Below are 27,118 nucleotides of genomic sequence, written 5' to 3'. Positions count from 1 at the left end.
TGTTTTTTGTCAAAAATGAAAGTGGCCGCATCCGTGTTCATTCTCAACCTTTATATATGTTATGTATTATCATAAAATACAACTTACATTTCAATATTAAGGATGAACACGAATGCGGCCACTTTCGTTTTACACGAAAACCGTCTAAAATTTAAGTAAAATGCTAGAATTGTGAAGATTTCAGTAATTTAGCATGACTTTATGGTGCTAGTACACGATATATATGCGTTGTATTGTCAAAAACAGCCCATATTTATGTAGCAGAAGCATTCTACTGTCCAATGAATAACTAAAAGTTAACATTATAACAATTCTGTAAAACTGCTATATTTTGGGGCCAAAAAGGGGTCTTACTCGACCTACTCCTTTGAAATTACAGATCTTAATTTTCATTAAATCAAAATGTATACATATTCTGAAACTTAAAATTCCTTTTAATTGATAGCTTGAATTATGTTTGTGTAGTTTTCTGAAATTTTGATTTTTAATTTTATGATTGACAGAAGTGAACCATTATCAGAAATTGCATGGAGAAAGTTACATGATGATGTGATACAGTTACAAAACCAGGTGTACAGATGTCTGTCGTCTGGTCTGTGTCATGAAGTAGGTGAATGGTATAGTTTCTATAAGTTGTTAGGGTGAACTTTTACTATTGATTATTAAATATATATTTTCTTCATTATTTACATTTATTGAAACAGAATTTGTGTAAAGTATTTTGTTTTTCAAAGATATTTTATATGGATTACCATCATGACATTTTTTAAAGCATAGTAATAATTTTGGAATGGTTTAGCTGCTCAATATTGAGAAATCTTTTAGAAATATGATATAATTTCAAAAGAAAACATCCTCGTGTTTGCCATAAAAAAATATAATTGAAACCCTTAAATCTTGGATTAACAATTTTTTTATCAGGTGGTTTCCAACTATGCTTTGTAAAAGAAATATTAACTCTGAATTTGTTTTTTAAAAGCGCCACCTTCTTTTTCAGATATTCACTGAAAGCTTGCTGTGTTCTGGCAGAAGAGAGAGCATAACTTTAGCAGGCGAGTACATAGAAAGAAGTAATAATGAGAGTCTTCCTACTCAATCTTACACAAAGAATTTAAAGGTGTCATATAAACGTGCCATACAGCTAGTCATCTCATCAGCACAGGAGTATTTTGATTCTTCAACAGATATGAAAGATCCATGCATTGATCTTGCCAGGTAATTTTTACAATTGTTCATATATATGACACAAGTGACCTCAGAGTTGTCTTAATTGTTCATCTACAGCAATCACTGGCCTTCCAACATTGAGGTTACAAGTTCAAACCCTATGATTGACTAAGATTGATAGTTTTCCTGTCAAAAGTCAATGTTCTCTTCAAGCACTCTGGTCTCTTCTTCCAATAAAAGATGGCTGCCATGATATAGCTGATTGTGCTAACAGTTGTGTTAAACTTCAACAATTAATCAATCATATACTTAACAAATTTTGATCTCACTAAATATTATAAGATCTTCTACCTTTGATTTCATCATAGTTTTTATGCCCCACTTACGATTGTAGATTGTTCGTCCGTTCGTCGTGTTTCAGGTTAAAGTTTTTGGTCAAGGTAGTTTTTGATGAAGTTGAAGTCCAATCAACTTGAAACTTAATATACATGTTCCCTATGATATGATCTTTCAAATTTAAATGCCAAATTAGAGTTTTTAACCCGATTTCGCGGTCCACTAAACATAGAAAATGATAGTGGAGTGGAGCATCCATGTACTATGGACATATTCTTGTTTTTGTATAATTTTAAACTAAACAAAACTGTTGAAAGAAATAGCTCATAATTTGATTTGATTTTGCAATTGATTCGGTGTGCTATAAGGGTAATGATAACTGGGAGATACTTGATTTATTTAAGAATTACACAATACAATTAACACAAATAGGTTGTGTTTATAGTGAGGACAGAGCACATTTGTCTGCTTAAGTTCAAATATTGGCTCCATGTATCTCAATTTTTAACCATCAAAGATAGATTTGTTTACTGTGTATCTATTAATTTTTCTGAATTCTAATTTTGCATGAATGAAAAGAAAGAATTGTTTTTCTGTGGATTTATGATTTTGTGGTTTTACAAAAGTCTGCATACAAGCCTCTAGAAAATATGTAGGTTATTAAAACATTGGCATTTCTGTTTTACTGGTACACACGAAAGCCACAAAAATTGGAATCTCACTAACAATAATGAATCCACAATACATTTTTATGCCCCACCTACGATAGTAGAGGGGCATTATGTTTTCTGGTCTGTGCCTCCGTTTGTCTGTGCGTCCGTTCGCTTCAGGTTAAAGTTTTTGGTCAAGGTATTTTTAGCTCACCTGGCCGAAAGGCCAAGGGAGCTTTTCTCATCACTTGGCGTCCGTTGTCGTCGTCGTCCTCCATCGTCATCTGTCGTCGTCCGTCGTCGTCCTGCTTTAACTTTTACAAAGATCTTCTCCTCTGAAACTACTGGGCCAAATTTAACCAAACTTGGCCACAATCATCATTGGGGTATCTAGTTTAAAAATTTGTCCGGCAACCCGGCCAACCAACCAAGATGGCCGCCATGGCTAAAAATAGAACATAGGGGTAAAATGCAGTTTTTGGCTTATAACTCAAAAACCAAAGCATTTAGAGCACATCTGACATGGGGTAATATTGTTCATCAGGTCAAGATCTATCTGCCCTGAAATTTGATGAATCGGACATTTCGTTGTTGGGTTGCTGCCCCTGAAATGGTAATTTTAAGGAGATTTTGCTGTTTTTGGTTATTATCATGAATATAATTATAGATAGAGATAAACTGTAAACAGCAATAATGTTCAACAAAGTAAGATCTACAAATAAGTCAACATGACCAAAATGGTCAGTTGACCACTTTAGGAGTTATTGCCCTTTATAGTCAATTTTTAACCATTTTTCGTAAATCTTAGTAATCTTTTAGAAAAATCTTCTCCTCTGAAACTACTGGGCCAAATTTAACCAAACTTAACCATAATCATCATTGAGGTATCTAGTTAAAAAAATGTGTCCGGTAACTCGGCCAACAAACCAAGATGGCCGCCATGGGGGTAAAATACAGTTTTTGGCTTATAACTCAAAAACCAAAGCATAAGTAGCAAATCTGACAGGAGGTAAAATTGTTGATCAGGTCACGATCTATCTGCCCTGGAATTTTCAGATGAATCGGATAATCGGTTGTTAGGTTGCTGCCCCTGAATTGGGAATTTTGAGGAAATTTTGCTGTTTTTTTGTTATTATCTTGAATATTATTATAGATAGAGATAAACTGTAAACAGCAATAATGTACAGCAAAGTAAGAACTAAAAATAAGTCAGTATGACCAAAATAGTCAATTGACCCCCTAAGGAGTTATTGCCCTTCATAGTCAATTTTTAACAATTTTCTTAAAATTTGAAGATTTTCAATAACATTTTCCACAGAAAGTACTGTTATAGATAGAGATAATTGTAAGCAGCAAGAATGTTAAGTAAAGTAAGATCTACAAACACATCACCATCAACAAAACACAATTTTGTCATGAATCCATCTGTGTCCATTGTTTAATATTCACATAGACCAAGGTGAGCGACACAGGCTCTTTAGAGCCTCTAGTTGAAGAAGTTGAAGTCTAATCAACTTGAAACTTAGTACACATGTTCCCTATGATATGATCTTTCTAATTTTAATTCCAAATTAAAGTTTTGACCCTAATTTCACGGTCCACTTGAACATGAGAAAATGATAGTGCGAGTGGGGCATCCGTGTACTTGGGACACATTCTTGTTTGTAATTTAAAAGAATATTTCTAAATCTAAATATTTGTATTGCAGGATATGCTTAAATTTGATAAGAGACACACCTACTTTGATACAAGAAGAACTGGATTTGATAAACTCTCTTGCTATGTTGGACGATTTTGGTGTATCAATTATACCAGCACAAGGTAATTGATAATAGATAATGGTTTGTCAATGATATACAGACAAATTACCATACATATGGTCACAAATAAAAAGCAGAAGATCCTTATCTGTATTCAAGTGACTTGGTTTAAGATCATCATTAAAGATACTAAATCTAGATTTGCAAATGACAACATTCTGTTTGAAGTCGTAACAGAAAATATAATTCTTAATAAAGGTAAACAGAAAAATCTGTCATCATTTTTAATTAATTGAAGCTCATTTTTATGCCCCATCTATGATAGTAGAGGGGCATTATGTTTTCTGTTCTGTGGGTCCCTTTGTCCATCTGTTCATCCGTCTGTTCATCTGTTCGTTCGTTCGTCTGTCCAGTTTCAGGTTAAAGTTTTTGGTCAAGGTAGTTTTTGATGAAGTTGAAGTCCAATCAACCTGATACTTAGTATATATGTTCCTTATGATATGATCTTTCTTATTTTAATGTCAAATTAGAGTTCTGACCCCAATTTCATGGTCCAATGAACATAAAAAATGATAGTGCGAGTGGGGCATCCGTGTACTGGGGACACATTCTTGTTTTAAAAGATTTTTTGAAAGATTTTCAAATGAGAAGCATCTGTTGTAAATTGAATTCTATTATATCAATCATATAATATACAATGACAGTGTGATTGCACTAAATTCTGTTTTAAAGAGTTTTGTTATATTTATTGTAGTGAGACAGACTAAAGATAGAATAGAATTGATTGAGAAATGTCTTAGTACCAGAGATACATCATACAAACAACAGAAAAAGGTATGTTTGCAATGATGTCTTCTTGTATCACTATGAAATTTGATTCATATGACAAGGAACGGTTATTATGGCACAAAATCATTCAATATTGTAGATTCATTATTATTTATGGAGTACTTTTTGATGGATTTCATGGGGATAGATGAACCATGAATTAATGTATTCAACGAAGTACCAATTTCCTATTGCCTGGTGTGCAAACTTTTGAAAAACCACAAAATCAAATACTTTCAATCAATGTAAGTTTGTACCAATGAAAAAAAATAATCCTCAGTATTTAATATAATGAGTGAATTAAACAGTATTTGAAAATGGGCTACACTAAAATGTGCTGTAGCAGCAACATTACTTTATCGGGAGAAAATTAATTTGAAAGGATTCAGCTTTAGCTGTTTATCTCTTTGGTAACATATTGTCGGGTTGTTGGCTAATTACCCCTTTGTATAATTTACATTTTTTAACTATAAACATCCAAAAGTAATTTAATAAATAAGTTAAGAGTTCATATTTATACTTTGATAATAAACGAAGAGTCAGATGTAACATTTATTTATATGATAAAAATACAGCAATAAAGATGTATAGAGGAAAGTCTCCATCTTATTTACAGCCGATTGCATTGAGTGTGTAGGTAAAGGTAATATCTTTTGTTAGCTTGCTTGCTAGCTGAGCGGTGAAGTCATTATTAGATTAGGTAATCAACCCTCATTTAAGATAGACTATTCCAACAGATAACCGATCTGTCTGTCTGTAGGACTAGACTACTTCCAAAAGAGGGTAATATACCTTACTTAATAATCACTTAGCAAGCAAGCTAACCAAAAATATTACCTTTACTTACACACTGAATGCAATCGGCTGTAAATCATTTGTTCTGCTTTATGTTAAATACTTGAGTATATGCTTGAATTTATATTTATTTTCAGTTAATGCGATTAAGTCATTTGCTGAAAATAGAGAAAGGAAACAACAGTTTGAGGGAAGGAAAAGTTCTCCATTTGATAGCTAGAGGTGCAGTTAAGGTATATATAAAGTCTTTAACTTAAGATATTTGACTATGATACTTTTATCATCACACACATTATGTTTTGAAATGATGATAAGTTTGCCCATCACATCAATATCGTAGTAGGATATTTTTATTGTTACCATGAAAAAAGCAAAAATAACCCAAACTTGAAAATTGCCATGCTTACACATTCACTTATAGTATTTGTTTAGATGATTAATATTTGTGAAGCATTAAAGTTTCATTTAGAGAATAAAAAGTTTACATAAAACAAAGAAAAAAAGGAATAGCATTTTTGCAAGAGCATAAACAGCTCACGCAACAAATTTTGCAAAGAGTTGTAACCTTTGAAATTTTTGTCACACACTAAAACCTCAATGGTGATGTCCAAAGTTGGCATTTATGAAAACTTTACATTACTATCTAGACCCAGACTTTACATTTAAAGCTTAAAAACATTATACTGTACTTTTTATTGGGATATTTCAGGCTCATGACTGTAGTTTTGCCTATGAAGTATGCCAGGATTTAATTGAAAGAATGCATGGTCCAGTGTGGGATGTCTGTGTAGATCTAGCCAGCTTTGAAGATTTTAAAGACATATCAGCCAAGTTAGTTTAATATTTGTTGTGTTAAAAGTGGCACCATGCCTAGATAATGTAAAGGTAAACTTCCATTCAATAATTCAGGACTTTTATTTTAGTTTGTTTTGTTACTTTCCAGAGAGGATGTTCACATTTTTTCCACATTTCCATCTATCTTGGACATAATTTATATGAAACCTATTTTAATTGGTAACAGCTATTCAGAGGAATGCATGTGAATTTTACAAGCTGATTTACTTGGTTCTGCTAGAGTTATGACCTTTGCAAATTTAGAAATAATGCATGTCAATATTGCATGCTGATTTACTAGATTTTGCTAGAGTTATGGCCCTTTGTAACTTTTTAAATTGAAAATAACTGTCATTTAATACAGTTTAGTGGCAAAAATAACTGAATTTGATTTACTTTGTAGGGCAGATTTGTTGTCATTTTCATTAGCATACTGTCCAGCAGATATGATAGAACCAATACTACAGGCCAAGGCTGTTCTAGAAACTCAGGTACTATAATAATTCCCTTGCCTCTTTCAAGGAAAGGAATACAAGTTTTACAAAGTGGTTACTCAGCTACTGTTTTGGTATTTTAAAACACATTGAAGAATTGTGCAGCATTGAATTTCAGATGTTGAATCATATTTTACTATTTGATACTTTGTAGATGTATATAATCCTTGCATTTAAGCTTCAGTGTATATTTTTTTGTGTTTACAAAAACCATACTTCGATTTAAAATAGAGAAATGTAGATGGTGAAATATTTTCAATTATTAACATAGTTTTCTTTTAAAAAAATATGTTCTTGCAAAATTTAGTACGAGTATCCAACTTCAGGAAGGAATTATTTCTATGTGCTATTTCGTTAAATTTTGATTATGATCCATAACTCTACAAAAGTGTGGACAGTTGTTAGATAAAGGGGAATAAATGTATGCTCATTTGACTTAGGTAAGATGTATATCTTAAAGGGGGTAGGAAGGGATGTCATCTGGAAAAGGTAAATAGTGAATATCATAACTCTGAAAAACTAAACTATTCATTCCTTGGATTTTGAAAAATCAATCATTACAGCAGTGTCCTGATGAGTGTTATTCTAGAATTCCTATATATAGAATAAATGCCCAATCATAAATGTCCTGAAAATTGACCTTCAACCCCTACTTTTATTTTGAAACTTGTATAAGTATATTTGCCTTAGACTGAGATGCAGTCTGATAAATTATTTCAATATCTTGTATTTATTGTAGATGTTATACAGCACTATTCACACTGACATGGAAGTTGATGACAAATCATCTGAGAGGGCGCCACTGTCAGCAACGGCTGCTCTGCAGCATACAACAGAGATTCTGTCCTCCACAACCAAGACAACAAAAGCTGTATTGTCAACAGTTGCAGATACAAAATGGTGGCAAAAAACAATTAAATCATTGAAACAACCAACCAGGCAACAAGTTTCTGAGACAGTTGTTTATGATAATGACAAGTTTGAGAAGCAAGGATGTCATCCATTTTATGAAGAATTTATTACATCAAGTCATCCTGATTATGTAAGTTTTTGGATCTTAGCAGTATTAAAGACTTAATATTATTTTACATAGAATCATAATTTTTTTGGCCAGCTTATAGTATAGTAATGTTTAGCTAGTGAGCAAGTGGGCCGTGAAAGTGGGTTCCTAATTTGTGATAAAATAAGAAATATTACTGTCATGTGAAAATGATAACAAATCTATGGCTCACATGATCTTTCCTTTACTTAGATTACTTATTCACATTTTTCATGCCAGTGGTAGTAAATTGATAAGAATGATGCTTTTAATATGTAGATGGATTTGTTTCTACTTTAAACTTATCAAATAAATAAATATTTTTTTCTCTCAAACATGTCAAGCTTTTGAAATTAGAGATTTCTCTTGAGGAAAATTTGGAAATTGATGGTTTGTTTTATGTCTTCTGTTGAATTGCTTTCTTTTAAATTTTTCTTCTCTATGTGAAATTGTGAATTCATTTTTTTATGCAATGATGAACAAAAATTCAGGCTCTTAAATGTATCCAATATTGATTGAGATGCAGAGACAATCTTACAAATCTTTATACATATGCACTAAGTATTTTTTTGGTAGATATTCATACATTTTGCAAGCCTGACATGTAGGGGTATATTTTTCAGGCTGTTGTAGATTATACAAGGGGTAAATCTGCTTGTAGTCCCACAGCTTTAAGTGAAAGCATACTAAGAACAGCTAAACTGGAGGAAATGTTAACAGAAGGGGAGACTACTCAATCATCACCTGAAGGTAGGCTAGATTAAATAGGGGGAACAATTATATCATTGATGTGTTCCCTACATCTTTACTCATTTCCTTTTGCAATATGTTAAGTTTTTTTTAGTAAACTGATATAAGAACATGAAGATTGTGTATTTAGGTTTAAATGTTAATCAAATTGTTATTTTCTTAATCTAGGATATCAATTTATACACCTTCTAACACATAAAGTTTGAAAAATAGTAACAGTTCAAGAAAAATTTGACTTTGTACAAGATCAATATAAGAAATGTCAATTACAATGGAAAAAAAAATATTTCAAAGGCAACATATATCAATGTAAAGTTAAAGTTGCATTTTTCAACAAAGAAAATGAAAGTGTCTGTTTTTAAGATCCTCTACTATCTCTTCATACTTGAGTTATTGTATGACATTTTTAAATGTATAAAAAGCACTTATATCAATAAATTGTTACATCTTATATTTCAGTTTTGCTAGAGCTAACCAAAACAAAGTTTCCAGTAGATAGTTCACTAGGCTTAGCATATCTATTAGCATTACCAGATGTAAGTTAAAATAATTTTTTCCCCTCAAGAGCATATTTAGTGAGCTTTAGAATTTTAACATCTTTTTAATTGAGTTGATTTACCATTTTATGGTAAATAGATATACTTAACAAGTTTTTATCATGGCAGAAAAAATACCATGCACTGTGAACTCAAAAACCTAAAGATGTAAGAAATTTGTAGTATAAAAATAAAATTGAGAAAGGAAATGGGGAATGTGTCAAAGTGACAACAACTGACCATAGAGCAGACAACAGCCGAAGGCCACCAATGGGTCTTCAATGTAGCGAGAATTCGCACATCCGTAGGTGTCCTTCAGCTGGCCCCTAAAAATGTGTACTATTACAGTGATAATGGAGGTCATACTAAACTCCGAATTATACACAAGAAACCTAAATAAAAAATCATACAAGACTAAAAAAAGGGCAGAGGCTCCTGACTTGGGACAGGCGCAAAATTGCGGCGGGGTTAAACATGTTTATGAGATCTCAACCCTCCCCCTATACCTCTAGCCAATGTAGAAAAGTAAACGCATAACAATACGCACATTAAAATTCATATCTTTAGTTTCATTATACTTTGATTATGCTTTATAGTTTTTAGATAGAATAGTTTCTGTTATGGTACATCTATATGGTTTTCTAATGTACAATGTATCATGTTACTGCCAAAAGCACAAAATTAGATTAACTACAATTTAAAAGAAATATGTTAATAAAACTCAGTTTTAAGAAAAGAAAAAAAAGGTCTGAGGAGATGGTATATAATGTCAATTTACATTGCTAATCTGAAGGTCAAAAGGAAGGATAGACTTATACTTGGAATATTTTGTTTTCAGACTAAAGATGTGGAGAAATTCTTCGATGATTTCCCTAAAACAGCCATAACCCAGCAGTTGACCTTGTATTACTATGCTTTACAAATATATGCCTCTGTCAAACCTACAGCCATTCCAGATACCAGTCCTCTGTACAGGAATGATCCTGTCAAACTGATTCAGAGAGTTATTAACTTTGTAACCAATAGAGATGACCTTGACTGGCCTCAAGATGTCCTTGACCTGGTAGAAAAATTAAAGAAGTGTTATGAATCGTTTGAGGATTATATTCAGGCCAGAACTTTAGTTAGGATTGGAAGCGGTATGTTTAAATAATACATTTTGATATATGATTCGGGATAAAAAAAATCACATTTTCCAATTTCCCATATGAATTTGAAAGATTATTGGTGTATAATTTCTCCTGAGTACTGAATCAAGGACTTTGTATATTTTGTATCCAACATGAAATATTGAGTTAAATTAATTGATAATTCAAACAAAAATTTGAAGAAGACGAAAATGTCTTGATATGTTAAATGATAAGGTAAATATTCTGCATGTCCAAGGTATATATTATTGTACTTTTTATTGACAAATTCACCATGATATAAATAATTATAATACAAAAAGAAAGAGAAAACATTTCTTGTTAATTAATAGATAACAAGTGCATCTGTTCAAAAAGGCAGTAACTGAATATATAATATTAAATAAAAAAACCTCTCAGACAATATTGTTAATGTTTGCAGAATACAACTTGATATATGTTAACTATTTAATATGTTAAATTATTTCATACCGGTATGTCAAATTATTTCAGGTGTTGATATTCAGAGATTTACTGATGATCCAGAATATAAAAAAGAAACCATACTTGGTTTGACTATGTAAGCATTATTATGAATTACTTTTCATCTTCTTTAAAATAATTGCTTGCTGCTGAATAAAAGATAGTGTAGAAATATTTTATTTGTATTTTTCACCAATTCCATCCTTTTTAAGCTACAAAATGATCCATATAGAAGAGCCAAATAACCACTAGCTCTTAGAATAAAACATGGCTAGACAGTTTTGAAATTATATTTCCTATAAGCAAGGTACTTCTTGGAATTTTATTCATAAAATTGAAAATTGAAAACTTGTGGTTTTTTATACGACCATATAATAGGATCATATAATGGTATGCTGTCTGCGTTGTCCGAAGACACATTTGGTGTCCGTACAATAACTTTAGTTAAAGTGAATGGATATCTATGAAATTTAATAAGAAGGTTCAATACCACAAAAGGAAGGTAAGGATTAATTTTTGGGATGATGGTTCTAACTATCTTGAAATTAGGGGCCAAAATGGGACCTAAAACAAGCATTTTTCTTCTTTCAGGATATTAACATGTGAAGAAGTATTTCAATTGCTCTAAAATTGTACCACAATGTTAAATACCACAAGTAGAAGGTTTGAATTCATTTTGGGGGTTATGGTGCCAATAGTATAGGGAGTAATGACCAAAAAGGGACCAAAAACAAGCACTTTTGTAGTTTTTGGACAATAACTTGTGTTTAAGTGTAAGGATCTCTCTGAAATGGTACTACAAGGTTTCATATACTACAATGGAAAGGCTGGGATCGAGTTTGGGGGTAATTGGTCCAAGGGGGATTCAAAAAGTTAGGGTGGTCCAATTTTTCTAAGGGGTTCAATTTTTTTTTCTTCAAAATTTCTCAAATTTCAAATTTTTGAAGCTTCAAGAAGAAATCTTTAATTGCACAGTATTGCCTATTAGATTTGTACGATATTGACATTTGATTAGTGTCAGAAACCTATATGATGTCAAAAATTTGAACACCATCCAAATTCAGAGCTGTATCAACGTTAAATGTTATATCCATACTAGCCCCAACTGTTCAGGGTTTGACCTCTGCGTTCGTATAAAGCTGCGCCTTGTGGAGCATCTGGTTGACTCTTCACATTGAATGATTAGTGAAGCGATTATGTAAAATGTGAAGAGTCAAAAAATTATTTTATGGTTCAATAAACTCAAAATAAATTATTGCCATTCATTATAAATAAATTTCTATCAAAAATAAAGCTCAAAGAACTTTGTATATAACTTATATTAACAATAACGACTGAACACACATGTTGGCGTATGAATACACAATGTCAGAGTGGGCGGGTCACCATAAAAATTGACATCATTGAAAATAAACGTAATACTTTTAACCAACATGACCAATCAGAAGACAGTAAATACACAAAATTTATTTATTTCATTTTGAAAAAAATTGACTTAAAATGAAACCAATATTATCTGATGATGGTGCATTTTGTTTTATGAAAAGTGGTTTTAAATCATAGAACTGCAATTAATAAACTTATGCTTGAACTTATAATTCAAACTTTTTTGATTAAACGGTAAACACTTAAACAATTACAAGAACAATTTGAGGTAGTGCCTGATATCCTCAGTCACTGGGCATCCGCTGTAACTTAAAAATATCAATAAAACCTGAAGTTAATTGACCCTTCTGCAGCATGTTGTTCTCTAACTATTGCTGTTCAATCTTTATCTAATGACTATGTCATTGTCAATCTTTTTTTAGCTCACCTGACCTGAAAGGTCAAGTAATTAGTAATTTTAAGGAAATTTTGCAGATTTTGGTTATTATCTTGAATATTATTATAGATAGATATAAACTGTAAACAGCAATAATGTTCTGCAAAGTTAGATCTACAAATAAGTTAACATAACCAAAATTGTCAGTTGACCCCCTTAGGAGTAATTGCCCTTTATAGTCAATTTTTAACCATTTTTCAAAAATTTTAGTATTCTTTTACAAAAATCTTCTCCTCTGAAACTACTGGGTCAAATTTAACCAAACTTGGCCACAATCATCATTGGGATATCTAGTTTTAAAATTGCGTGGCGTGACCCGGCCAACCAACCAAGCTGGCCGCCATGGCTAAAAATAGAACATGGGGTAAAATGCAGTTTTTGGCTTATAACTCAAAACCCAAAGCATTTAGAGCAAATCTGACATGGGGTAAAATTGTTTATCAGGTCAACATTTATCTGCTCTGAAATTTTTAGATGAATCAGACAACCCGTTGTTGGGTTGCTGAAATTTTGCTGTTTTTGGTCATTATCTTGAATATTATTATTGATAGAGATAAACTGTAAACAACAATAATGTTCAGCAAAGTAAGATTTACATATAAGTTAACAAGACCGAAATGGTCAATTGATCCCCTTAGGAGTTATTGTTCTTTATAGTCAATTTTTAACAATTTTCATAAAATTTGTAAATTTTTACTAACATTTTCCACTGAAACTAATGGGCCAAGTTCATTATAGATAGAGATAATTTTAAGCAGCAAGAATGTTCAGTAAAGTAAGGTGTACAAACACATCACCATCACCAAAACACAATTTTGTCATGAATCCATCTGCTTCCTTTAATATTCACATAGACCAAGGTGAGCGACACCTTTTATGAAAAGTGGTTAATCATAGAATTGCAATTAATATTATGCTTGAACTTATAATTCTAATCTTTTTTGATTAAACAGTGAAACTTAAACAATTACAAGAACAATTTGAGGTAGAGCCTGATATCCTCAGTCACTGGGCATTCCGCTGTAACTTAAAAATATCAATAAAACCTGATGTTAATATACCCATCTGCAGCATGTTGTTCTCTAACTATTGCTGTTCAATTTTTATCTAATGACTATGTCATTGTCAATCTTGTTTTATATAACCTTATGTTTTTTTATTGCCCACCATTGTTTTTTTTTCTCTCCTTTTTATTAGCTCACCTGGCCCATAGCAATAGTTTATATACATGATATATTTATGTAAAATGTAAATATTAAAGAAATGTTTAAACATCCAGATATTGTCACTGATTAATATAATTCCATAACAAATAAGAGGCCCACACAATTATTCAATCTATTAGACAGTTTTCATAAAGATATAAACTTGTGACAAATTTGTAAATTTACTATCAGCAGACATAAAATGTTCATAGTTTATATATGAATATAAATGGTGTGTGAATGTTTTAACATCCTGATATGGTCACTTCATATAACTTGGCCTCCTTGGCTGTACTGCCTGCTGGTCTCCCACATCCTATGTAGAGTTGTCCTGTTGGAGAGATTGCAAGAGAATAGGGGAATATTATGTTTATGTCACTTGTTTTATAATATGTCATAAGCAAACCAGCATTGTTCAGTATATGAAGTGTATGAGTCTTCACATCAGCTACAATAACATTATCTCTAGGTGTTGTCACTATGTTTGCTGGTCTGAATGGTCTGTCCTTGTTGATCTCTTTGTCTCCTGTATAGATATTGATGATATCACCACCCTGTCCTAACACTACTACTCTAAATATGTCATCACTTACTATATCCACCACATGTATATTCCCATTACTGGTACTGGTTAACCTCCCGGCAAAGGTGAATATAGGTTGTTTATGTTGATCATGTTCATACACTCTCTCATGGTCTCCATTTTGATTCATTAGTATTACAACTCTTCTTCCTTGTTTAGGGTAGTCTTTATTAACACATCCTACTAGAACTTTATTGTCTCTGGTAACATGGACTGCTGAAGGTAATAATGGTGACACATTATATAAGGAGTCTGTTATTGTACAGGTATTACTACTGATTTGCTTTAGTCTTGTTCCCCCCATAGTTATAAGTAGATCATTTGATTGAGTAACAGCCATTTCAAAGACCGGAATATTAAAGCTGGATAGTATGTTCAGTTTGGTTCCATCAGGTTTTACTCTCTGTAATACTTTATCTATGTAACTACTTATCCACAGTGAATCATCATGACTATAAAACAAATTAATTGCAGACAGTTCAGTTTGATATTGTTTATTTATTTTCAGTTCTACACCAGTCTTTTCACCCACATCTTTGATGTTAACTACTTGATGATTCTCTGTGTTTTTTAATTCTGGATGAACACTTTCTTTGCAATGATTACACAGTAATTTACTACAGTCAATACACTTCCACTTTATTGATCTATCAGTATCACATATTCCACATTTAACTGGAACTTGACTTCTTATAACAGACCTAGAGAACGCCATTATTGTTAGATATACCTATACTATTTATTTGTGAAATTGAACTAATTAGGTGTTTAAAGTAAATCATATTACTTTCATAAATAATATGCATTGTTTGGAGATTTTAAAATTGGATAGTTAAATTAATATATATTAGTATAATTAACCGTCCTGTGACATAAACAATAGTTTCCATTGTTTAATAAAGATTTCAAATATATTTTTCTATTGTATTTATTCATTTTCCATTTGAACAATATCCTTTGATTTAGTGAATCAATTTTTAGTTTTTTTCTATTGTTACGGTTTTATTATAGAGAAACATGAATTTAGAACTAACATTATGTATAAAGATGTTTTTTAAAAGTTGTGACTTGCAAAAAATTTTAAGGTCATATATTGGTATAACGTCATTGTCGTCAGAAGACACTTAGTTTCTGATCAATAACTTTAGTTTAAGGTTATGGCTCTCTTTGAAATTTAAACATAATGTTAGAAACCACAAAAGGAAGGTTAGGATTGATTTTAGGGGTTATGGTCCCAACAGTTAAGGAATTAAGGGCCTAAAAAGGGGTCCAAATAAGCATTTTTCTAGTTTCCAGACAATTACTTGTGTGTAAGTGTATGGATCTTTCATAAATTGTACCACAAGGTTCTAACAAAAAAAGGAAGGTTGGGATTGATTTTGGCGGTATGACCCTAACTGTTCAGGAATTAGGGGCCAAAAAGGGGTAAAATACAATATTTTCGTAATACTGTGACAAATCTGGACTTATAATTGTTATTATTTAACGTATTATTTATTGTATATGACATATATTTATTTGAATATTGCCGGGTGGTCAACTTCTCGAGAGTGCACAAACACTGATAAATGCATTGACTTTCATACTCATGATTTAAACTATTTGTACTTTGCAAGCGATAAGGGCCAGTTTTATATGTATATCTTGGTAATGTTTACCTATGAAATACTTTGATTATCCCGTCATATAGTGATTTATTTTGACAAATATCGTCGTGAGATTCAACTTGTTTACATCTGCCATGACACCGTTCTGTACTTTCACTTTGCGATCTCATATTATTATTTGTTCAAGTTAACACTTTATCAATGCAGGTAAATTGCGTATTTATTATGTTTGTGCCTCCCTTTTCATTAACATTGTTTTTATTTATGATAAAACAGGGTTTTCATTGATCTCATTTAAGCATTATATCTAATGCGTAAGGTTATGTAAATTACACCCAAGTTCATACGCCGTATCGAGAAAGGAATTTACTGTCCGTTTAAAAATAGCATTATGTAGAAATGTCCTTTTAGTTTTATTTGCTTTTAAAAATAATTCGGACAAGAAGGACAAAATGAGGACAACTCAATAACGAATATTTATTTAGTAATAACGAAATAGGATTGTCTTCTTGAACGTTTCAAGCCAAAAGACGTAAGAAACGTTGCTTTTGATTGGACGATAAGATGTTTACTCTAACGTCATAGTAAGTGTCAAAAGACATAAATAGGAGCCTGTAGACAGACATGTCATTCTGAATCAATCTCTTGAACCGTCAACTACCTTTTATATTGACCACCCGATTTATTGCTTTATCTGTTGAATGATGAATGTGTATTTGATGTTTATTATATTGAAAGAAGAAGTCAAAATACTGTTGAAATAAATATCATTGTTATGTTTATTACAAATCTGTTTCTTCACACTGCCGTCGATTCCACTCCTCCTGAATAATGGTTAAACAGAAATTTATAGTAACCCTAGGTTTGTTACAGTTTGGTGTCAGAAGTGGGATGACAAAAATAATTGTCATCCAGTGATCGAATACCTCGCCTGTGATTTCAAGTTCGAATTAAGAATATTATTTTTTCAACGATTTTAGTGAACTGGTAATAATTTTAAATGTCTGACGAATCTGATTCAGAAGTCGAGTTTAATATGGATAAACGTGAAACGGTCGAGAAAAATAATGAAGACTCTGCATTAAATACAGTAAAACAAGGTCAAGGTGATATGGAAAGTGAATTCAATGACAACGTACGAGACAATATGGTTAGACAGAGAAATACAGTTGAGATGGAACGGAATTTGGAAGGTGAACAAGGTGTTTCGTATTTTGAAAATAATAGCGGTCATGAACGAACATGGGGAAATGCACCACGATTTTGCCGTGAACAGTTGCCGATTGCTGGACATCCTGCTACAATTCGTCCAGATGCTTATAGTGGATCAGATGGTTGGGAAGAATATTTTTCGAATTTTCAAGATTGTGCAGAACTCGGCAGATGGAGTATGGAAGATAGAGTATTGACACTTGCTGCAAGCTTAAAGGGCCCTGCACGAACTTTTTATATGAGCCTTCCTTCCCATGAACGCCGACCTTATAGTATTCTTGTCCGACGCTTAGAAGAAAGATTCGGAAGTGCCCGTCAACAAAACAGATGGTTATCGCGTTTTGAATTGAGAACAAGAAATTCCGGTGAAACAGTTGCTGCTCTCGGTGATGACCTCCGTCAGATGGTACAAAAAGCTTATTATAATTTAGATTCATTGGCACAAGACGTGTTGGCGCTCAATCAGTTATATAAGTCGATTCCTATAGAAATGAAATGTCGTTGCGTAGATCGAGAATGTAAAACAGTCGCTGACGCTGTAGATATTATTGAAAGATATGAGGCTCTTTTAGGGGAGTCAAGTCAAAAGAAAACTAGTGTCCGCTCAGTTTCTTATGAAAATTGTAGTGAAAATAAATTAGATATGGAATGGCAAAATAATGGTAACCCAAATGTCAGATCAATTTCCCAACAGCCAAATAATGACAGAACCATTCAAATTCTTTTAAGTAGAATGGATAAGTTTCGGAATACGAACAACCGATCCAACTTTAGATTTGGCCGCAACAATTACCAAAACGGGAGTCATACACAGAATCAAAGGACCTGCTTCATTTGTGACTCGCCTGATCATTTTTATAGACAATGTTCTATGTCTAATGGTCATGAATTTAGGGAGAATAAACCCCCGAATTCACAGAATTTTAGAAATGTCAGACCAAATACAACTATGGAAACGGTTCAGTGAGACAACCGTCCGTTTATTCAATAGGTCGGGAGTTGACGGTTACAGAACTCGTATTTTATGTTAATTAAATAATTTTAAAGATGTTGGAAATGAAATTCAGACTGCAATTATAAATAGCAGAATAAATCAAATAAGGGGGTCAAGAAAAAATAACAGTTAATGGATTTTATATGCATGGTTCAGTTTATGGACAAACATAAGAGAACTTTGGCAAAATATGTTTTATGAAAATAATGTGATTATTTATGATATTACCTTGATAAAATTTTAGAACAAGTTAAATTCGTGCAGTACCAGTAAATTATCGGATATTGAAGTGACTAAGAAACCAGGAAAAGTCTTTCACATAGATAGACTCGCTGAATATAACGGAAACAGTAGAAAGTGACAAGAGAAGGTGTCTCATATTCTAGCAAGAAGTAAAGTTAATACCAAAGAAGAGGACAAGACGCCATTCAAAATTTATTGTGCTTATGTGTTTAAATGTGTATCACTCGTTATTTTTATTTTTTTATGAATAAGATTATTCATGTGTTGAGATTTAGTGTACATGAAGAAGTATTGGTGCAGTGTTGTGAATGCATCCAGTTGTTATGTGATATTTCTAGAAACGTAGCCCAGATTTGCCTATAGGGACTGATCACCCCAGAGTTGGTTGAAAAGAGGGGGTTTTCTAGAAAATTTGGTGGAATATTGTGATATTTCCAAGGTAGTTAATAATTATAGTTGCAGCGTCAACAGAAATTATTATTTGATGTTAAAGTGATACTGTGTTTTTGGAGATAAGTGGAAGAAATTCGTGAATGGCTCTAGTGTTTCTCTATGGTTTTTAAATGTGTCCGATGTCATATCAGAAATTGCTGAATGTAATAGTGAAAATTATCTACAGATGGAAAGAGGATTTCCCTGAAGACACAGAAGTGTGGATGATAAAATTAAACAGTGTGAATATATTCTATTAAAGACTAAAGAACACAGAGACTAAGTAAACAAAAATAAAAGTACTGGTATACTGTTACCTCCAGAAAATACAGGAGTATTTTAAGACTTGGGTGGGGGAAATTGTGACAAATCTGGACTTATAATTGTTATTATTTAACGTATTATTTATTGTATATGACATATATTTATTTGAATATTGCCGGGTGGTCAACTTCTCGAGAGTGCACAAACACTGATAAATGCATTGACTTTCATACTCATGATTTAAACTATTTGTACTTTGCAAGCGATAAGGGCCAGTTTTATATGTATATCTTGGTAATGTTTACCTATGAAATACTTTGATTATCCCGTCATATAGCGATTTATTTTGACAAATATCGTCGTGAGATTCAACTTGTTTACATCTGCCATGACACCGTTCTGTACTTTCACTTTGCGATCTCATATTATTATTTGTTCAAGTTAACACTTTATCAATGCAGGTAAATTGCGTATTTATTATGTTTGTGCCTCCCTTTTCATTAACATTGTTTTTATTTATGATAAAACAGGGTTTTCATTGATCTCATTTAAGCATTATATCTAATGCGTAAGGTTATGTAAATTACACCCAAGTTCATACGCCGTATCGAGAAAGGAATTTACTGTCCGTTTAAAAATAGCATTATGTAGAAATGTCCTTTTAGTTTTATTTGCTTTTAAAAATAATTCGGACAAGAAGGACAAAATGAGGACAACTCAATAACGAATATTTATTTAGTAATAACGAAATAGGATTGTCTTCTTGAACGTTTCAAGCCAAAAGACGTAAGAAACGTTGCTTTTGATTGGACGATAAGATGTTTACTCTAACGTCATAGTAAGTGTCAAAAGACATAAATAGGAGCCTGTAGACAGACATGTCATTCTGAATCAATCTCTTGAACCGTCAACTACCTTTTATATTGACCACCCGATTTATTGCTTTATCTGTTGAATGATGAATGTGTATTTGATGTTTATTATATTGAAAGAAGAAGTCAAAATACTGTTGAAATAAATATCATTGTTATGTTTATTACAAATCTGTTTCTTCACACTGCCGTCGATTCCACTCCTCCTGAATAATGGTTAAACAGAAATTTATAGTAACCCTAGGTTTGTTACAATACTTTGTATAAATTGCTTGTTTTTTGACCAATTTCAATGGGGTTTTATTCATGAATTCTTGGGGTTTTTTAATATGCTGAATCTAACCATGTAATACCTTTTTGGATTTTGGACCCCGTTTTTAAATTGGTCCTCATTGAGGTCCAAAGGGTCTATTATTAAACATTGTTTGATTTCATCAAAAATTAAACTATTGGGGTAATTTGATATGCTGAATCTTACAGTGTATTTAGAATTTTATTTTAGGTCTAGTTTTCAAATTGATCTACTTTAAGGTCCAAAGGGTCCAATATCAAACTTGGTGTAATTTAAAAAAAAATTGAATTCTTAATATGACAAATCTAAACATTTATTTAGATTTTTGATTATGGGCCCAGTTTTCAAGTTGGTCCAAAATTAAACTTTTTTTTTGGTCGAAAATTAAACTTTTGTTTGATTTCATCAAAAATTGAATTATTGGGGTGCATTGATATGTCTAATCTAACCGTTAATATAGACTTTTAATTTAGGGTCCCGTTTTCATAATGGTCTTCATTTAGGTCCAAAGGGACCAATTTCAAACTTTGTTTGATTTCAACAAAAAATGAATACATGGGGTTCTTTGGTATGCTGAATCTAACCATGTTTTTAGATTTTTGATTTTTGGGCCCTGTTTTCAAATAGGTTGACATTAAGGTCAAAAGGGTCCAAAATTAAAGTTTGTTTAATTTCATCAAAAATTGAATTCTTAAGGTGTTTTGATATGCTGAATCTAACCATGTATTTATATTTTGGATATGGGACCATTATAGGTAAATTTCCAATTTAAAAAAATTAAGTTCTTAGACCACATTCATTCTCTGTCACAAACCTATGATGTGTCAAATATTTAATCAAAATCCAAATTCAGAACTGTTTCAAGCTTGACTGTTGTGTCCATTCTTGGCCTTAACTGTTCAGGATTCAACCTCTGCAGTCGTATCAAGATGTGCCCTGTGAAGCGTTTTATTTATTTTTTGCTTTCCATTCTTATTTAAAGGATGTTAACACCTGAGTCAACATCCAACCTCATTTCTTCTTGCAAATTTCTTGACCTGTCAATTAAAACCATCCTGATGTAACTTTCTGCCCTATATTTCAACTTTTTCAAAATCCTCAAAGTCACACATAATGAGTTAATAGTAATTTAGATAATTTAATTACCCCTGATTTCTTTCAGGACTCACCATTTGAACTAATGATATGTAAAATTATTAGTTTAGTGCTGACATCAACATTATTATCATTAATTTTTCCTGTTATAACCTATCTTGTAAATAAACCCCTGTGAAATATTGTGTAGCAATGCCATTGGTATCCATGTGTGAATTAATCATAAATCATCATTGAATTAAAACTTTTATTTTATATATAAACATCACTTATAATTTGGCCCTTGGGGAATCTACTCAGCTAAAAAAAATATTGTTTTACTCCATGCCTAAACCAAGAGCCTAGCTATGTGCATACTGAAAAGTTAAGCAAAGTATAGACCCCATGCTTGACATCACACCAATCCAATTGGAACGATGGTTCAAAATAAATGCATGAGGTAATCAGGAAGCCTAGAGGTTATCATGCCTATGAGACAATGAGGAAGCCTATAAGAAGGCTATGAGGAAGCCTAGTTGTGTTGATGTTGAATTGGTGTTGGAATGAATTTGTATGAAATTTGACAGTTTATCCCCAGAAATTTTTTGGGATGAGATAAATTTTTTGAAACAACCAGTGATGAAATCTATAAACCGTGCTGAGATTCATTCCCCTGTCATAGCAATATTGAAGGTGAAAGGAGGGGTTGGTGGGAGGAAAGGGTTTTTTTTTTTAGCTTAAACACTATTAGAGCCGAGATTAGTCTTATAATTGCTTAATCTGAATTTGAATAAATACATACTCAAGGCAGCAAACACAGGTTTTTAATACACAACTTCTTAATGGGAAAAACCTAAAAATAATGACTATTGTGTTTGATGAAAATCAAACTATGTGTAAACATAACTTATAATGTATAAGTACCTAATAACTCAAAATATTATAAGCAAAGATTTTTCTTCAGCTGTGTAAAATCTACACAAATATTCTACAATGATTTGTTTACCATTATTTTTATTTATATAGGGTTCAAGGTCAGATCTAAAAGTTAACAGAATTAAAGTGTAAAATGAAAATAATTCAGTATAGTTTTTCAAATCTACTCTGTAGGAATAAAACAAGTTTACAATAGATTTATATAAATTCTTTGCTTCCCTGTAAGCATTTTGCATACAAAAACACTTAATTATACCCCACGCAACGAAGTTGCGGAGGGTATAATGTTTTTGACCCGTCAGTCCGTCCGTCAGTCCTGTTTCTTGTCATCGCAACTCCTCTCAAACCACACAACAGAATTTCACGAAACCTTTTCAGATAATAAGGACATACTATGTAGTTGTGCATATCGACGGGAAATTGCGATTCAATTTTTTTTCTAGGAGTTACGCCCCTTTGAACTTATTTACTTAATGTACTACTGCAACAGTTTGTCATCGCAACTCCTCTCAAACCACACAATAGAATTTCACGAAATCTTTTTATATGAAAAGGACATATTATGTAGTTGTGCATATCGACGGGAAATTACAATTCAATTTTATTTCTAGGAGTTACGCCCCTTTGAACTTATTTGCTTCAATGTACTACTGCAACAGTTTGTCATCGCAACTCCTCTGAAACTACACAACAGAATTTCATGAAACCTTTTCAGATAATAAGGACATACTATGTAGTTGTGCATATCGACGGGAAATTACGATTCAATTTTCTTTCTAGGAGTTACGCCCCTTTGAACTTATTTGCCTCACTATACTGTTGACTCCTCTCGCTTATAATTTATGTACTACTACAACAGTTTGTCATCACAACTACTCTCAAACCATACAACAGAATTTCACGAAACCTTTTCAGATAATAAGGACATACTATGTAGATGTGCATATCAACAGGAAATTATGATTCAATTTTTTTTCTAGGAGTTATTCTCCTTTGAACTTATTTGCTTCAATGTACTTCTGCAACAGTTTGTCATCGCAACTCCTCTGAAACCACACAACAGAATTTCATGAAACTTTGTACATAATAAGGACATACTATGTAGATGTGCATATTGACAGGAAATTATGATTCAGTCTTTTTTTTATACAATTTTCTTTTCTTACACTTATTTTATTTCTCCAATGACAATGTGGGGACGTGGGGTATGTGAGCGTGCTCACTAAGGTTCTTTAATTTTAACCAGTATAAACATATTTATATTATAGGAGTGTTAATGATGAGATGTATAATGTAGCCTGTAACCTGGCAGAGAGATATGGTATACCATTATGGGAGCTCTACATGTCACATCTAGAGTTCTTATTTGATAGTGGGTAAGTATGATTGATTCTTAAGGAAATTATCATGTTAAAAAGACACCAATAGTTTCCAATAATAATGTTCAACTACTAAGTTATTTAAAACATATATTCAATGTATAATTGTGGTTTGCAATTTGCAATGAAAAAGGGGAAGATAAACCAAAAGTTTAAAAAAAAATACTGACATCACTAAAGCCAAGAAAGCAATTGATTTTCTAAAGTAGAAAAAAACACAATAAAAAAAATTGAAAGCTGTCCAACACATAATGCACAGAAAGGTAAAAACTGAGGGATGAAAACTATCTTTAATTTCTTAATTTACAATGTACCAATTATGATTACATTGCATGCATGTTTCATTGATATAGTTATTTTGATTGGCTAACAGCATTCTCGCATCATTCTGAAATCAACCTTCATTTCATGTAGTATGTCATACCTTTGTCTGTTTGTCCATAGTCAACATGTTGGACAATAACTCAAAAAGCCTAAACCAATTTTCATAAAACATTTGTAACATTTTCATATTTATAAATATTAGCTGTCATTAGTTTTTGTTTTGTTTTTTAAATTTCTGATATGACATTGAGGTTTTATGGAACTTTATCCTGCAATTGGGTGTTCTACTATACAGATACAGCCCTACAGATATCGCTATGGTATATCTGTATACTATACAGATATACTATACAGATATTGCTTTAAAGCTCCGCCCACTGCCGGACTGAGTATTGTATGAACCTGCGTGACTTCTGAATGTGTATTGCAGTCGGATTCCAATGACGTATCAATTGGAAATTAACGATTACTTTTATACGTTCTGTTTGTTTTCAAACATTACTTTAGAGCAATAAGAATCACACCAGTTTTCTGATAAAATACACACATGAACAGCAGTCTTTTCTACGATGACGACTATCGATTTCAAAACGTGAATGTGTATGATTGTGTAACAAAAACAACCATGTCAATTTCAGCATGCATGTTTAGTGAATGTTGAGTCTGAAGAGTAGGACAACTCGTACAACTCCTGTTTCAAACTGGACAATGTTTTGTTATTTGTTTTTACTGTTGAAATTAGTTGTTATGTTAATATAGATAATTATTCATCTTGAGTGATGTATTTTTGTTGACCATTCGAGATTCTTTTTTTTGCGAACCCTTCTTCAGCTGAATGTGTGATTATCGTATTACTACAAGGGCCTCAAGGGATTTCAAATCAAAAATAAATACAAAACATTTAGTTTTTGTGTCTTTCAAAACACAAATAATATACAGAATTAAATATCAGCTCTATCTGTACTTGGCTTGAAACAGGTGTAATAGCTCACTAAAAGCTTGCATACACCTTGTTTCTTAGCCTCGTACAAATACAGCTGATATTTAAAGACACAGTTATTGTCTATTTATTCATTGAAAAAGGGACAGCTGTATCATACGCTCATCACAACATTATCTTAACCTTAAAAAATAAAAAAAAATGACTATTTATAATCACTGCTTGATATTAATATTTTCAGTCTTGCCATAGAAGAAATAGAGGAGAGAGTGAAGAATAAGAATATTGTTCCAACGTTGATAAGTCAGCCTGAAGAGTTTGCTGAGAGAATGAGGACCAGTATTTACCCTGACCTGGACGGTACAGATCATACCACATTGATATATTACTTCACTCTACTGGCTGGAGTGGGCGATGTTAAACAGGGAGGAATCACAGCAGATAATCATCTCAAACTATTGAAAAAACTCAAAGGGGTTGCCATAGGTAAGTGAGATTGTACTGGTTGATTGACCCACAATGCTATATTCTGGATTTATTATTATTAGCGAGTTGCCTATTTTTACGTGCAATGAGAAGTATAAATTGAATATAGGGTTGTATACAAATACCACTTTTTCTCAATCCACGAAAATAAATAAGTTAACAGTATTTGGTACAATTTTTTTTAACAGCATTCTATTTAATTTCTTGAGATGATAGTACTGTTATTGATGTATAATTTTTTTTTTAAATATAAATGAAAGTTGGACATTATATGATATAAGATTTAACCATTCTTTAAGAAAGTAAAAGTTAGACGTCTTAATATATTGTAGGTTTGGACTGTAAACAGTTGATGAATGGTTTAAGCAGTCCAGTCAAATACATAATACCTGTACTGACCCCCACTAATGTGACAGCCATTGCTAAACTGGCAAATAAAATACCTGATGGGGTAAGTTATATTTACATGCCAGCTTATGTGAAAACTGTAGTTAAAATAGCAAAAGATTATGATTTTTTTTTTGTATCTGGCAAACAAAACACTGAATGCAGTTCATCATATTTCCGTGCACTAACCTCCACAATTTAATAAAAAACAATTTGCAAACAACACAACTGCCGCTATTAGTTATGACAACCATTGCCATTGCTTAATATATACCAAGAAAATACTTGATTATTTTCTATTAACTCAACAATTCTGAATAGAAATACTTCCATGTAGTAACCCCTATATTTTGTATTGCCCCTTACCTCTCAGTCACAGAGTTACTCATAAATCTGAATTATTTGAAGTTATGTACAGCTTAAAATAATAAAAAATGAGAAAGAAAAATTTTTAAGCAATGATAGTTATTTCCAGTTTACGATAGTACATGTATTTAAAAATGAATTCATTTCCAACTTTCAGGTATTACCCAAATGATTCTTAAATTGAATATCTTTTACCTATAATTTTCAGACTGGTGGATTTTTACACCCGAGTGTGGTACATTGTGCTTGGGCTGTTAAACAATTCTGGAGTACAGATACAAAGAAAGTACCAGATTCAACAGTAAGTACTGGTATTAATGTTAATCACAATTAACTAAGCTAAAAATCCCAATATTTGATTTGGATATATATGATTTTTAAAGCATCTTAAATCTGTGTTTATGAAACTGATTCATGGTATGCAGAGTAACTTAACCAAGAATACATGATTATCAATACTATATTAAAAGGATAACAGGAATTACCTAAAATATTGGACAGAACAAGTATGGTACAGACCGCATCAACCACTTACCACAGGACTCCTCCCAAATAAGATACTACTTATGGTCCAGTTAGCCTGGCTTGTGAAATTAAACCAGTCAGTTTTATGATATATAAAAAGAAGATGTGCTATGATTGCCAATGAGACAACTATCCACAAGAGACTAGAATGACACAGACATTAACAACTATAGGTCGCCGTACATATGACCTTCTTTGTCTTTCTTTACCATATGGCAAAAATAAAACAAAATAAGCATACCAAGAAATCATTAACATTGTAGAATCTTATATTAATTGTATGGTGATATTTTACAATAAAAACTCTATACTTGTCTCAAGTTTGGGAATATCTTATCATACTCGATTCAGTGGTAGAATCAATATACATATCTGA

The 27,118-nt window shown here is 32.0% G+C and overlaps 1 protein-coding gene across 1 annotated transcript in view; it reads left to right on the top strand.

Moving 5' to 3' along the window:
* Positions 1 to 27,118, top strand: part of LOC143073735 (NBAS subunit of NRZ tethering complex-like) — a 90,340-nt gene that overhangs the window by 45,191 nt on the left and 18,031 nt on the right. The window contains exons 34-49 of the mRNA XM_076249494.1: positions 504 to 606; positions 998 to 1,215; positions 3,862 to 3,974; positions 4,668 to 4,747; positions 5,674 to 5,769; positions 6,246 to 6,367; positions 6,774 to 6,861; positions 7,604 to 7,906; positions 8,527 to 8,653; positions 9,113 to 9,189; positions 10,028 to 10,328; positions 10,830 to 10,896; positions 23,604 to 23,711; positions 25,220 to 25,464; positions 25,797 to 25,915; positions 26,426 to 26,518. Of these exons, the coding sequence (XP_076105609.1) occupies positions 504 to 606; positions 998 to 1,215; positions 3,862 to 3,974; positions 4,668 to 4,747; positions 5,674 to 5,769; positions 6,246 to 6,367; positions 6,774 to 6,861; positions 7,604 to 7,906; positions 8,527 to 8,653; positions 9,113 to 9,189; positions 10,028 to 10,328; positions 10,830 to 10,896; positions 23,604 to 23,711; positions 25,220 to 25,464; positions 25,797 to 25,915; positions 26,426 to 26,518 (2,260 nt within the window). The remainder of the gene's footprint in view (positions 1 to 503; positions 607 to 997; positions 1,216 to 3,861; positions 3,975 to 4,667; positions 4,748 to 5,673; positions 5,770 to 6,245; positions 6,368 to 6,773; positions 6,862 to 7,603; positions 7,907 to 8,526; positions 8,654 to 9,112; positions 9,190 to 10,027; positions 10,329 to 10,829; positions 10,897 to 23,603; positions 23,712 to 25,219; positions 25,465 to 25,796; positions 25,916 to 26,425; positions 26,519 to 27,118) is intronic.

The sequence above is a fragment of the Mytilus galloprovincialis genome, chromosome 4 (genome assembly GCF_965363235.1).
Source record: "Mytilus galloprovincialis chromosome 4, xbMytGall1.hap1.1, whole genome shotgun sequence".
Taxonomy (NCBI): domain Eukaryota; kingdom Metazoa; phylum Mollusca; class Bivalvia; order Mytilida; family Mytilidae; genus Mytilus; species Mytilus galloprovincialis.
Note: the sequence above shows the minus strand (reverse complement) of the source record. Positions and strands in the feature narration are given on the sequence as shown.